Genomic DNA, 13,679 nt, shown 5'->3' with positions numbered 1-13,679 from the left:
GCTGCTGAGGGGACCTCAGCCCCGGGGAAGGTGACTGTCCTGACCCCGATGGCGCCCCTCCCCATTCTTGCTCTGTCAGTGAGCTGCTAAGGTATCACTTCCAGAGGCTTCCCTTTAAATCCTACTCCTAGGGGTGCCTGGCTGGCTCAGTCGGTTAAGCGTCTGACTTTGGCTCAGGTCATGATCTCGCAGTTTCTAATTCTCTCTCTCTCTCTCTCTCTGCCCCTCCCCTGCTTGTGCTCTCTCAAAAATAAACATTAAAAAAAATGTTAAATCTCCTCACGTATATCTTTACTTAAATTTGTTATAAAACAAACACAATTTCAAATAATAGCTGTAAAAAAGATGGGTTCGGTAAACGAGTTCATTTTTGTCCCCAGTATCTACTTAAAAAAGGCATCGTAATGTAAAAAACTGTTTTACTGCTTAAATCTCCTACCACATACCTTGGCACGCAAAGAGTCAGTGTGTGGTCTAAGGTGGGACCTGTGGCCCTTGGGCCACCGGGCTGGCGCCGCCCTTCCTGAGTGCCCAGGGCAACCAGAGTGACTTTGCCAAGCTGCAGCGGCCTCCTGCCACTCCCTCCACACCTTGGGTGGAGCCCAGCATGTGAACGCCACCACCAGCTCACTGCCCAGGCCTTCCCGAGTGGCAGTAACTCGCTTTTAATGCCCCCAGCGAGAAAGGAGGCAACTAGCAGAGTCATCCCAATTCACAGCGGGGCAAACTGAGGCACAGAGCTATGACCAGGCCTAAGAGGCAGAACCAGGGTGGGAACTCTGGCCCCGGGAGGCCTGGGCTCCGGTCATGCTGACCCCTCACCCCATCTCATCTGGGGCCTTTTCAGGCTCCCAGGCCCTTGCCCAAACCCTGCCCTCCACCCAGCAGGCCCCGCTGTCCACTTAGCAGGTACTCCTTCCCCTCCCACATGCTGATCACCTCCCTGCCTGCTGGCTACCTTGTTCAACTGACTCGTGCAACCTTATAGCTTCCCCCACACGACCAACACGGCACACCAAAATGGATGAAATGCACTGGAGAGAGAAAAAGTCCCAGAAGTTCTGGAAACGTGAAGAGTAAAGAGGCACAAAGGGCAGGGAGGGCCAGGACACCTGCCCCTGCTCCCAGGGCAGAATGGGGCAGGCCTCAGGATGCTCAATGCCTGGTCCTCGGGGCCCAAGGGATCATGGGGACAGCCTGCAGGGCATTCAGAGAAGGCCCCCTCTGACATCCCTGATAATGTCACAGCCCCTGTGGGAGAGGCCAGGAGGCCTCTCCAGGAAGGAGGCCGGCCCTGGGCCGAGGGAGGTAGAGGTGCGTCCTCAGCCCCTCCTGGCGCAAGGCTCCCCACAGCCAGCGGCCAGCAGCCGGCGAGTAGGGTCCCTGGGCCTCCTCCCACCCCTTCCACTTGGATGCTCGATAAATGAGCGCTAGGAGTGTCCGGGGCACAGGCCGCTCTTGCCCGGTCCGGGGGGAAGCAGCCTCTGAGGTCAGGCGATCAGCCTTCCCACTAAACCTCCCCCGGGACCCTGGGGTCAGACCTCACCAGCCTGAGGTGAAAGCTGTGCCCGAGAGGAGTGCGACCACCGGAGAGGCTTGGCCCGGCTGCGAGATCTCAGGGCCCCCACAGAGAAGGGCCGCCTACTCAGACCCACAGACGCAGGCGCCCCCGGCCCCCAAGGAGCCCTCGCTGGGCACCCAGGCCTTCCTAGCCTGGATGAGGGGGTCCACATGCAGAGCTCCTCCCTGGCCCTCCCCAACTCCTGCTCCTGGGCTCCCCCACCCCCCACCGACACAGGCTGGGGCTCCCACGGTGAATTCAAGCTTTATTGCCACACACAGACTCTCCTGCTTCCTCTGGGCCAACTCCACGCCAGGCAGAAGCCAGCTTGCTGGGCTTGGCCTGGAAGCAAACACGCCACGGCCGGAAGAGCGGGGGGAGGGAGGAGGTCTGGGGGAGGGAGGCCCTAAGAGACCCCGACCCCAGGTTTCCCTGAGTGGCACCCAGCCCCAGGGCCTTGGGGGCTGGCTCGTGTTGGGGGAAGGGACTCATCCTGACCCTCCTCTGGGGCCCCCAGACCTGTGGGGGGAGGGGCACCCCACCGAGCCCCCTCTGCCCCCGCCGCGCCCCCGAGGGGCCAAGAAACAGAAAGAGCTGCACGTGCATGTGCGCCCACACGTGCCGCCACAGGGGGCCCTCGCCAGCCGGCAGTCAGCAGTCCAGGCCGATGGACACCAGCAAGTCCTCAAGCGCCCGCAGCCGCTGCTGTGCCTCCTCGATGGCGCTGTAGGTCTGCACCGTGCTGGCCACGTGGAAGCGGATGTCGTCCACCAGCGGGATGGAGTCCGTCTCCTGCCGGGCGGCCACGGCCGCCGCCTCCTCCCGCACGGCCTCCACGAAGTCCTCCCGCTCCACCAGCTGCGGGCAGGCCAGCTCAGGGCGACGCCAGCCGCCTGCCCGCAGCCCGCCCCGCCCACCACGGCTCCCACAGGCCCACCTTCTCGATGACCTTGGCCATGTACTCGGTGCACTGGTCCTCGAGGCGCGCCAAGCGGAACAGCTTGGCCACACGCCACACACCCACCACACTGTCCTCGTCCAGCAGCTGGGCCAGGCTGCGGCCACACAGCCGCTTCAGGCCTGGCAACAGGTACATGTCGGCCACGCTCAGCACGTCGTAGGCCGCCTCCGGGGGCAGCTGCGGAGAAAGGAGGAGTGAGGGAGGGTGTGCCCAGAGGTCACCGAGGCCACTCGGGGGGCTGGCAGCAAGGTTGGGAGCTGTTAGGGAGAGGGCGGAGGATGCAGGCAGGGCAGGGGCTCCCACCCATGCCTTGGGGTGCCCAGACCGCTGCAGGCATCCGTGGGCCTAGAGGGCTGGAGGACCTGGGGTCCCCGTGCCTCGGGCAGGCCTGGAGGCCAGGTGGCAGGCAGGGCCTTAGCAGGGGAAAGAGCTCGGGTTGTGAATCACAGACCTGTGCTGTGGAATTCTAGCTGTGGGACTGCAGGCAAGTTACTTCACCTCTGTGTGCCTCAGTTTCCTCTCTGGGAGGTGCAACCATGCCTGCCTCAAAAGGTTGTCGGAAAACAGAAGGTGCTATCCAAACGGAGGCACCCACACGAAGGGTGATGGAGTTAACTCTTTCCCTGCTCTCTCCCACCCACACCTGGACCCTGTGCTGGGAGAGACCATGTGCTCAGTTCCGGTCCAGACTTTGGACAGTCACAGGGAACAGGCTGGAGACAGAGTGGGCAGGACCTCTGCTAGCACATCCCAGGCCACGCACACTGCTTACTTGGGCCAGGCACTTTCCCTGCGACACACACATCCACCTGCACAAGACCTTAAGAGAGAACAAGTATGGGCATCCCTGCTTTCTAGAAGGGGGAAACTGAGGCACAGAGCAGTTCAGTAACCAGCCCGAGATCACACAGCGTGCGAGCAGCTAACCCAGTGCCAAACCAGGTTTGGAGCCCAAGTCCACACTTGGAGCCAGCCGCAAAGCTCAGGAGGGGTGGGGATGGGACAGGGTGGACCCTGGGTGGCAGGGGCCACAGAGCTGAGCTGTGCCGCAGGAGAAATGAAGCTGAGGAGGCAGGAGGAAAAGAGGCCCGGGAGGGCACTCAGGTGGAGAGGCTGGTGGGCTTAGGAATGGGGGTGCTACATGAGGCGAGCAAGCAAGGGGCTGAGGCCACAGCCCAGCTTGTCCCCCATGCCCTCCTCCTGCCTAGAGACCACCTTTCCCAGCCTGCCATGTTGGCAAGCACAGCCGCTAAGTTCTCTCCAGGGCAACATGAGAACCAGCGTGCGTGCGTGTGTGTGTGTGTGTGGCCTCCACCTGGCCTATGACAAAGACACTGCTTGCCTAGTCTTCCTCTTCCTCCTAAAACGTGAGCTGGCCTGCACACCAATCTCCAGATGCAGAGGGGAACAACACCCTGGGTGCTGCGGACCAGGTCTGGCCCACCCCGTGTTTTGTAACCAAGTGTTACTGGAACGCAGCCACACCCACTCACTTCTGCCCCGGCTCCCGGCTCCACAGGAGGGGAGAGCTCACCGGCTGGGACTGAGACCCCCTGGCACATGGCATTTACACACACACACACACACACACACACACACACACACACTTCTGGCCCTATCTATGGCTATTCATGTTGCCCGTATGTTAGGGATGCTCTGGGGCAACTGAAGACCCGGAGAGGCACCAAGAGAGCTGGGGACAGACATCCAGACCCCTGGGAGTGGACAGCCTCAGGGTTCCCCACTGCTGTGGTAACTCAGGGTTACTGTCCCTACCCACCCTCCCTCTGGAGAAGAGAAGGCGGGGACCCCGGAGGCTGATACTAAGTTCCAAGTGTCACAGGCTCATGATACAGCTCTTGTCACTCGTTTCTGTTCTAGAACCTACCAAGGCCCCCTCAGCCTGAAAGAAAAATCCAAACATGTCCCCCACTTCGTCTCCAGCCTCACAGAAAACCAGCCCCACGGAGTCAGTCAGGACCTAGGCACTCCTTTCAGCCCCACGGTGACCCAGCCTGTGGACCTGTCCTGATTCCTGACTGTCACGCCCCCAAGCCCAGCAGACGCAGCCCACCCGAGCCCCGCACCTCTGTGTGGTCACTGTATATGTAGTAGAGAACATGGGTGAAGATGTCAGGCGAGATGCCGTGTAGGGTGATGGCCGGGAGGCCGCCTGAGGCCTCCAGCTCCTCGTTCTCTCGGAAGTGGTCGTCCAGCAGGGCCCGGAAGTAGTCGCTTCGGCCGCAGAAGAAGGCCTGGGGGAGGCTGGGCTCAGGAGGGGCCGCTGCTAGGGTCTGTGGCCAGAGAGCTGGCCGGAGAATTAAGGCAAGGGGCTGGGGGGCTGGGGGGAAGGGACGGCACCTTGTGGCAGAGAAAGCTGCAACCTTCCACCCGGAAGCAGACGTCAGGACAGCTGTTGAAACCATCGGGGAAAGGGAAGGGCAGCTCCCCGAGGTCACCCTGGGGGATGGGAGAGAAGACACCATCAGAGCAGGGGCAACAAGAGAGAGTGGCCGGCCCCAGCCAAGAGCCTGCTTTAGCTCCGTCCTGGTGGGGTGGGCTGCTGCCCCATCTGCAGGTTTGGGGAGGGGCGACAAAGGTAACCTGGGCTCAGAAAAGGGAAGTGACTGGCCCCCGGTCACACAAGGACTGAACCCAAGCATGGGGCTCGTGTACCACGGCTGCGTGCGCACCAGGCCCGGCCCCGGGCGGCCGTGCACTTACGCGGAGCTCAGGGGGCAGGGCACAGTCGGCCAGCAGGGCCATGTCCTCCCGAAGCCGGGGGTCTGCTGGGGGGGGCTCGATGGTCAGCACCTTCACGCACGTGCCTGGCTTGGACGCCACTGTGGAGGGGAGAGCACAGCTGCAGGGAGCCCACTGACCCTGCCAGTTCCCGCCCAATGCCCCGGACCCTAAGCCTGGACGCACCGAACTCGGACACCTTCTCACACTTGGCCTCCAGGTCGCTGAGCAGATCCCACAGCTGGCACTGCTTGGCCAGGCGCTCGCAGTCACTAACATGCTCCACACCGACGTCCAGGCGACCTGGGTGCAGCGCAGGAGGCTCAGAGCCTGAGAGGGGCCGTCCACTGTCCCCCACGCTGGGACTCCTGGGTCTGCTCGCTGCCTCGGCTTTCCCATCGGGAGCCACTGCCTGAGTTCTACAGACCCCGGGACGGGTGGGAGGGGGCTCGGTTTATGGGCAGGGTGCTTCCTGAGCGGACACACAGGCTCATCGCCTCCCAGCCCACCCAGGAGGCAGCTGGAACAGCACCACACTGCAGGGGACAAGCACCAGGACGTAAAGGGTGGGCCTGAGGCCACAGCTGGGTCTGCTGCTGGACAGACACCCCCTCCCTGCCGGCCCCACAGGGCCCGGAGGCTCACCTGTGTACAGGTACTGCAGCAGGGCCCCGAAGGCCACAGGGTTGATCTGCAGGTAGACACAGCCAGGAGGGAAGGTCGGAGGTGGCCCCCTAGCACGAGCCGCCAGCCGTCCCTCTGTCCCCCCCCCGGGAGGGACGCACCAGTGGGTGTCGGAGGACCACGACACTCTTGCCCTTCCATTTGGTGTCCAGCATGTTGGCAAAGTAGGTGCTGCGCGCACCCAGGACGCAGCGGTGTGCCCGGAAGGGCTTCCCGTGCACCACAAAGATCACGTCACTGTGGATGCCTTGTTCCAGAAGCCTGTGGAGGGACAGGCAAAGGGGGTGTGCAGCACGTGCCTCCCCGCGGTCTCACCACAGCAGCCCCCGTCCCATCCTGCAGGAGAGCCCTCGGCCCCGCATGACCACCCCACGCCACACACAAGCCAGCCCTGCACCCCATCTCACCGCTGCAGGAAGTCGTCGTAGTAATCCCGCCTCCTGCAAGAGGCTGTCACTTGCTTGTAATCGCGCAGGGCCCGGCGGATGGCGTCGCTCAGCGCCCCATAGAGGCAGCGCTCCCCATCAAAGGTGTTGGCCTCACAGCGGGCTCCTGGGAGCAGCCCCCACCAGTCAGCAGGTCAGGGATTTGAACACTGCAGCTGGGACAGGGTCTGGGGGAAATCCTAATCTCCCCCCCCACCCCATCCCGCAACCTTCCCACACGTAGGGCCAAGCCCTGGAACTTGCAGCCCCTCCCAAATGACCCTGGGCCCCCTCTGACGCGAGCATCCTCTCTGCCAGGGCCTAGGCACGCCTAGGTCCACTTCCGTGGACCACAGACTACAAACAGGGCAGGCTCAGGACTGCCCCTGTTCTATGCACCAGGGACACAGCCTTAAACATACAAATCCCTGTCCTGCCTGAAGTGACACTTTAGTGGGGCAACGGACAATAAGCAGGTTAACAAATGATGTCAGGTGCTATGAAGAAAACCAAAGCAAGACAAAGATAACGGAGGTTGCACCTGCCCACAGGGAGGTCACGGAAGGTCACCGTGTCAGTGACAACACGCAGTGACCTGAATGGCGGAGGGAGTCGGCCACGCAAAGATCTGGGAAAGGGTACTTTACATAGGAAGAACAGCAAGTACAAAGACCCTGAGGTAGGAGCACCAGAGAGGCCAGCGCAGGTGGAAGAGTGAGCCCACAGGAGAGCCAAAGTAGGTGTGGCCAGAGGAAGACGACAGGCTGTGTGGACTGGCAAGGCATTATAGTTTCATGCTAAACGCAAAGGGAAATCACTGGAGAAATTTTAAGCCTATTAGACTTATTGTGAGATGGACCAGGCTGCGATATGGAGAACAGACTGTAGGTGGGGCAAGAGGGGCGGCGGGTGACCGGAGGAGGCTGGCTCTGTGGCTAGGGAGAAATGCTGTAGCCCGGCTGGGCGGTGGCAGTGGAGATGGGGAAGTGGGCAAACAGGAAAACAGGTTCTGAAGGTAGAACCAAGAGTACTGGCTGACTGGGTATGTGGAGGGGTAAAGGAAGGACAGGGCGTGAGGGCATCGGCCAATGCACACCCATGCCTTTGTGCCCCCGCACACGCGCAGACCACACGTACACGCACACATCCCCGGCCCCTTCTCTCACCATTGGCCAGAAGATAGAGTACTAGCTCCTCGTGCCCACACAGGCAGGCGTAGTACCTGAGAGAGGGAGAGGAGTACAGGAGGCAGTTATTGGGACTGAAGGCGCCCCCCACCTGCCCTGACCACCCACCCGCCCGGCACTCACAAGGGGGTGCTGTCCCACTTGTCCCGCACATTCACCTCCACGTCCCGCTGCTCCAGCAGGTACCTAGGTGGGGAGGAAGTCAAACCTGGGTCAGGACAAGTTCATGGTCTGGGAGAGGAGACCCATGGAGTGGGGAAAGAGAGAAGACATCCCTTTTGGCTGGGGGAAGTCTCCCGTAGGTGAAGGCAGATGACAAGCAGACCAGAGCAGGAAAGACATTCGAAGCAAAGGGACCAACATAGGTAGAGAGTGTAGATGTGAACGCCTAAGGCAGATGCTAAGACTGCGAGCAGTAGGGACCTCTGGCCTGAAGGCATTTGGGAGCGAGGAGGCAGCGATGGGCCATCTGTTCTGCCACAGCCCTCTGGCTGCTTGGGACCGCAGACTAGATAGAGGAGACTGGAAGTAGGGAAGCCAAGGAGAAGGCTGCTGCAAGTGTCCTGGTGGTGTGGAAGCATGAAGAGAAGTGGCCAGATTCTAGAAGGCAGAAGTCAGGAGACATGGTGGCTGACGGGATGTGAGAGGTGATGGGGGTCATCATGGACTGAAGCCATCACTGAGGTCAGGCAGCCTGGGGGAGATGTCTAAGTTGGACCAGGCGTGCTCTGAATTGCACTTGGCTTTGGGGGGTATCAGCTAACTCCTAGGTGAACCTGATGCTGGGGTGGGACCAGGGACACCGTGGGAGTCAGCAAGCCTGGGACTAACCCAAGGGAGCTAGTGGTGGGTCAGAACTAGGGAACACGGAAGGGCCCAATAAGAGATGTGCCTCACATCCCAACCAGGCACCCCCTCACTCCCTGCTTTATGGCGATTTCAGTGCCAGATTTGTTTTAACCGCATTTAGGAGTTTCCGAATCTCCGGGATCAGAGGTTGATTCTGGGTCCTAGTTGTCCCAGAGTGCCAGGCCCAGAGCGGATCAGTGGGATGAGCCACGTCTGGAGTCCCAGGCCCGCCCCACGGTTTGACCTCCGGGTCCTGGGCGCTCAGAGGACTACCCCCTCCTCTCCGGAGCTCCGCGTAGCAGTCCTCTCCTCTAGGAAGCCCTCCGGGACCCCAAGGAGTAAATCACCGCCAGCACTCCGTCCCCAGCCCCGGTTCAGAAGGCTGCCGCGGCCCCCTGCTTTGCCTCTTGAGGGTAGGTCAGCCGAGGGTCGGCCGCCAGGACTGCGGCGGCACAGGGGCGCGCGCCTGTCCCGAGCCCGTCTGCTGCACGCCCCCGGGGGCGCCCCGCCCCACCCCCCGCACACTCCCAGGGCGCCGGGGTCCTCACCGCACTCGGCCCACATCCCCCTTCCTGCAGCTGGCGAAGAGATCGCTGGTGTCCATGATGCGGGCGGCTCGGACCCCGGCCGAACGACCTCAGGTGGTGGTGGCGGTGGCGGCGGTGGCGGCGGCGGCGGCGGCGGCGGCGGCGGCGGCAGCGCGCCCCGGCCGGATGTAAACACACGCCGACCCCGCCCCGCTCCGCAGCGGCGCCTGGCGCCCGGAGGACCGACCTGGGCCGCGCCGCCCCGCCCCCTGCGCCCCCGCCCCGCCCCCGCCCCGCCCCGCCGCGGAGCAAGAACGAGTCCGGCAGGCAAACGGGCTGGGCCCGGCGTGGTCTCCGGGCGGCTTTAATGGGGGTCCCGGGGCGCGGCCGGGGAAGCGGGGCCGTTCTGGGACCGGCTCCTGGGGGCGCCAGACGGGGATGGGGAGGGCTGTGCCGAGACTGTTCCGTGAGTCTGTGGGAAGCGGGAGGACCCCGCACCGAGGGCCGGGCTGCGGGAGAGCGGCCGGGGCCGGGAGGGGAGGGGAGGCGCGGTTGTCCGCTCCGGATCCGCCCAGCTCGTCCCGGCGCAGTCCCAACGGGGCGAGGGTACGGCCGCGGGGTCACAGCGGGCCAGAGCTGCCGGAGGGCGCCCTCACAGGTGCGTGTCCTCCTCAAACACGTCCGAGTCCTCAGGGTCCCGCTTGCCCCCCATGAGCGCGCTCCAGCCCCCCGGGCCGTTGACGGCCCCGCCGCCGTTCAGGCTGGGCTGCTTCTCCTGCATCTCCGACTGGCTGTCGCTGGCCACGTCCAGCGTGGGGTTGTCGTGGCAGCCGTTCTCTACGAAGCGCAGCTCCTCGCCGTGGGACTGTGGCGACGGGAGAGGGACGCTGGGCAAGCGCTGTGGCCCAGGCCCCAACCCGCCTGTGACCTTGAACGAGTCACCTCACTCACGGTTCCTTCCCTAGTGTGTGAAACCCTCCACAGGCAACCACCAGCGGACCCTCCACAGACGCCCGCTCCCTACTGTTCTGTCCCCCAAACTCCTAAAGATCTTTGCACTAAACAACCGGTGGCCTCCCTGGTGTCATCTGAGCCCTCCCAATGGCCCCCCACTGCACCTCTAGCACCTATCACGGGGCTGCTTCCCTGCAGAGGGAGACAGGTTGGGTGCCAGGCTCCGGACAAGCAGCTTCACTCGAAGTACCCCATCCCGGGACAATCGCGGCCACCCCACCTGCACATGACGACGACCTTGACCTTGTGGGGTACTGTCTCCACCACAGGCCCCGCCCCCAGCCCAAGCCATCTGGCCGAACTTGACCCCATGCTCACCACGTGTTTGAGCTTGGGCAGCCGCCGCTGCCAGCAGTTATAGAGCAGGCCCAGCACGATGATGATCACACAGATGGCACCGATGACCACCAGCACCACAAAGAGCGTCCCATAGTCGCTGCGCACCTGGCTGGCCCGGGCCTGGCAGCTGCTCGTAGTGGAGTAGTTCTGGATGCCAATCTGGGGGTGGGAGGGATCAGCTTCCTCAGCTGAGGTCCTGGGTGCCAGGGCTTCCCACAGGGCCGTGGGGTTAGGGCTCACGCACAGGGAACAGGCTTTGAGAAGAGCTGGCATAATCCTGACTAAGCCCCCTCGGAGGCCGGGACCTGTGCTCATCTGGGAATCTAGCCCTATCTCTGCCCTATCCCCCTCTGTTCACCTGACAGCAGCCCCAAGCCTCTTGATCCCGTGCCTCCATTCCCAGCCTTCCCTCACATTGCCACCATGGCTCTGCCCTGACTCTGTCCCTGCTGGGGCAGAAGTTTGGCTCCACTACGGAATCAGGTCCCTGAAACAGTCTCCACCTTGGGGATGGAGGTGTTCAGGTATCATTCTGACCATTATGGGCTATAGACAGTGTAGACTGGGATGCTGGGGACAGCCTACATCCCGGGCTATCACCAGCTCCCAGCTTCCTCCCTTTGCCCGTTAAGAGTAGTCACCACAGGCATTGAGCTGCCCAGTACCCCTGCCACAGAGCAGGCTGTCTTGGGCGGGTCTGCCTTCTTGGTCCTAGAGGTTGCTGTGCCCACACTGGGCCAGGCAAGCACTCTCTCCATAACTCAGCCTCTTGGGCAGAAAGCAGGGAAGAGGAGATGCCATCCTCATCCGATGACAGGTGCTGGGGAGAGGGTGCTGTCTACTAGCCCCCAGTGTAGAGACCTGGGAACCTCCCTTTCTGCTTTGGGCTTCCCTAAGGCCAGGTTGTCATCTCTTCCTGAGTGTCTGTGAACATCCTGTTTAGTTACAGTACTATTCTCCATTGGCTTTTGAAGTTATCAAAGATCAGTTTCTCTCAGTAGAATCACCCACCAATGACACTGCTAAATTTTCCCACTCATATACTTCCAAAAAGACACAGCATGCCTTCTGGCCAAGTCAGTCTGAACAGTGTCCAGTAAAGCTAGAACACCCAGGGGCCGGGAGAAGAGGCAGGAAGTTTTTGTGGGGAAAAAAAAAGATCAAGGCCAGCCCAAGTTTCCTTCCACCAGTCCCCCTGTGTTCACGAACCCAGAACTTCACAACTGGAAAGGCCCTCGGTAACCATCCAGGTAGTGAGGACAGCCTCACGGTTAAAGGCCTGGACTCTTAACATCATTCAGGCCTCGTCCGAAGCCTGGCTCTGTTGCGTAGTGGCTGTGCCTTCTCAGGTGGGCCACCTCCCTTCTCTGGGCTACAGCTCTCACATACAGCACCTACAGTACTCCATAGGTACCTTATTTAATCCTGACAAGGCCTGGGGTGGCGGTGAGGGCCAAGTGAGAGAACCCAGCGCAGTCCAGTACTTAGTAAGCACTCAGTGTGCTTATCAAAAACACCCAAAACCACCACCACAACCACCTTTCCGCCTGGCATGTGATAGATAGGGAGGCAGGGCCCATGGTCACAGCCAATTCATCTTTCACAGCTATGAAATGCTGCAGAGCCTCGGAAAAGGGGACTAATGCCAGGTCACTGGGTTCCACAGTGAGTACGAGTACTTTGGATGGAGATGAATGGTGATGGTCCTGAAGAAAGGAGGTGAGGAGCCCAAGGTGTTTCCCTTCAGAAAAAGTACAAGGACCAGGAGGACCGAGGGGACCTGCCCCTCCCACAGGCCCCAGCTCTGCTCAGCCTGACGCAGGGGTAGCAGGTGGTGCAGGAGGAGAGGTTGGCCAGCCTGCCCTCCAGCCCACATCTCCAGGACTGGCCATGCAGCTGGCCAACCGCACAGGGGTCAGGGATGCCCCTCAAGATGGCAGGGCTGTCGCCCGAGCCTGAGCCCCGTGCCCACTCCCCAGCAGGCCCTCTCCCACCAGAGAGCTCCTGGCTGATGGCCTCCGGGCTGTGTTCATGCCTGTCTTTCCCCTGTGGTTTCTGAGACTGCGGCACACTCTCCCAGCCCACCAGGCCTCTGCCCAGTTCCTGGGCCAGACATGGTGTCGCTCCTGCTATCTTCCCAGAAACGCCCACTTACCAGTCCAGATCCCCCTCGGAGGTCCCCTTCCCTCTGAGTCCTCTCCTGCCCCCGACCCGCTCCTGGCCCTTCCCACCCCTGGCCGTTTCGCGAACTGTGCGGTTGTGCACACACGTATGTACGCACTCCGTCTCTCCCACGGGAATGGCGTCTTAGGACAGCTAAAAGGAGGAGCTGCCCAGAGCAAGAGGCTGTCTTCTGCTCCTTCGCACCACGGTGCAGGTTGTCTCCTGCCCTCAGGGAAGCCAGCCCTGCTCCCAGAACTTCAAAGAACAGGAGGGGAGCGGCTCCCTGCCCTCTTACCTCCACCAGATTCCTGCGGATGTCTCCCAGCATGGAAAGGACGTCTTGAGTGGGCACCACCCCTGGGGGGAGACACCATCATCAGATAGCCCCAGCCACTGAGGCACCCCCAGCCCCCTGGGACAGCCTCTGGCCTAAGCTTCCAGAACCTTGCTTCCCAGCTCTTGACCACACGTGGACCTCATGGTACATGTGCTCCTATGCTTGCTTCCTGCTGGCTGACTCATTAAAAAGGACTGAGTGAATGACCGCCATGTGACAGGTGTGACACCAGGCGGTCACTCCCACAGCCCCCCAGCACTGCGTTCTGAACGTGCCCCCTCCACAGCCCCCTACCACTAAGTGTACGCCCCCCCGTGCTAAAACCACACCTCTTCCCCTCTGGGTCCGAACTTCACACCCTCGTCTTCTCCAACTCCAGCTTGTCAATACTCCCTGAACCCTGCACTGGGGGCCCAACCACTACCACATCCTCTTATCCCAGAGGTCCACGTTCAAAGCCCCTGTCCATGCACTTGCCCGTGGTTCTGCAGACCTCCCGTGGCCCTCAGGACATGGTGCTGGTGTAGGGCTGCCCCCCTAGGCCCTCCCTTCCGTGGGCTGTCCCCTCTCACCCTGCTCGCCCACCAAGGTCATTAGAAGGTGCTGCTCCTTCTCGCTGGGCTTGCTCAGGGAGATGTGCCAGTCCCCGTGGCGGCCACTGCCGTGGCGGGGCAGCACCTCCTCCACCAGGGCCAGGAGCTGCAGCCCCCGGTGCTGCCGGAACACCTCCTACAAGGACGGAAAGAGAGCCCCACGATCAGTGAGGGAGGGGCCCGCCTCCAGGCCCGGCCCCCATTCCAGCCCCCAGCCTCCAGCCTCCCGGTGGTCAAACTCCGGGAAAGGCCATCTGGCTGCTCCAGAGGGGACCGCTCTCGTAGCTCCGGAGACCG

The 13,679-nt window shown here is 62.0% G+C and overlaps 2 protein-coding genes across 4 annotated transcripts in view; both read right to left on the bottom strand.

The window, feature by feature from the left end:
• Nucleotides 1–1,813: 1,813 nt before the first annotated feature.
• On the bottom strand, nucleotides 1,814–9,086 carry ABTB1 (ankyrin repeat and BTB domain containing 1). Of its 2 annotated transcripts, none has more exons than XM_027049759.2 (12): nucleotides 8,958–9,086; nucleotides 7,684–7,746; nucleotides 7,540–7,595; nucleotides 6,356–6,500; nucleotides 6,050–6,209; nucleotides 5,910–5,955; nucleotides 5,451–5,567; nucleotides 5,247–5,365; nucleotides 4,884–4,982; nucleotides 4,610–4,777; nucleotides 2,499–2,699; nucleotides 1,814–2,419 (listed from the first exon to the last, which is right to left on the bottom strand). In XM_027049759.2, exons 1-12 carry the CDS (start codon nucleotides 9,011–9,013, stop codon nucleotides 2,213–2,215), a joined length of 1,437 nt encoding a protein of 478 aa, XP_026905560.1. In that variant the 5' UTR covers nucleotides 9,014–9,086; the 3' UTR covers nucleotides 1,814–2,212. The 2 variants fall into 2 exon arrangements, with proteins under 2 accessions (XP_026905560.1, XP_026905561.1); XM_027049760.2 differs by having other exon boundaries at nucleotides 7,719–7,746; nucleotides 8,958–9,080.
• A 184-nt stretch (nucleotides 9,087–9,270) lies between these two features.
• PODXL2 (podocalyxin like 2) overlaps nucleotides 9,271–13,679 on the bottom strand; it is a 39,878-nt gene continuing 35,469 nt past the window's right edge. Inside the window, exons 5-8 of one of the 2 annotated variants that reach the window (XM_027049807.2) lie at nucleotides 13,362–13,518; nucleotides 12,748–12,809; nucleotides 10,269–10,448; nucleotides 9,271–9,801 (exon numbers count right to left, since the gene is read on the bottom strand). In XM_027049807.2, the coding sequence (XP_026905608.2) occupies nucleotides 9,589–9,801; nucleotides 10,269–10,448; nucleotides 12,748–12,809; nucleotides 13,362–13,518 (612 nt within the window). In that variant the 3' untranslated portion in view covers nucleotides 9,271–9,588. Of the gene's footprint in view, nucleotides 9,802–9,834; nucleotides 10,171–10,268; nucleotides 10,449–12,747; nucleotides 12,810–13,361; nucleotides 13,519–13,679 lie in introns of those variants that run through there. The other variant, XM_053218837.1, reaches the window with a different exon arrangement.

The sequence above is a fragment of the Acinonyx jubatus genome, chromosome A2 (assembly GCF_027475565.1).
Source record: "Acinonyx jubatus isolate Ajub_Pintada_27869175 chromosome A2, VMU_Ajub_asm_v1.0, whole genome shotgun sequence".
Classification (NCBI taxonomy): Eukaryota; Metazoa; Chordata; class Mammalia; order Carnivora; family Felidae; genus Acinonyx; species Acinonyx jubatus.
This window is presented reverse-complemented; position numbering and strand designations above follow the sequence as displayed.

Bases quoted from the DNA above. Each gene is read 5' to 3' on its own strand.
- ABTB1 (XM_027049759.2), bottom strand. From the start codon at position 9,013: ATGGACACCAGCGATCTCTTCGCCAGCTGCAGGAAGGGGGATGTGGGC. The intron at 7,747-8,957 runs GTGAGGACCCCG...CTCCCCACCTAG, and splicing joins GGGGATGTGGGCCGAGTGCG to GTACCTGCTGGAGCAGCGGG. The intron at 4,778-4,883 runs GTGCCGTCCCTT...AGCCTCCCCCAG, and splicing joins GCAGCTTTCTCTGCCACAAG to GCCTTCTTCTGCGGCCGAAG.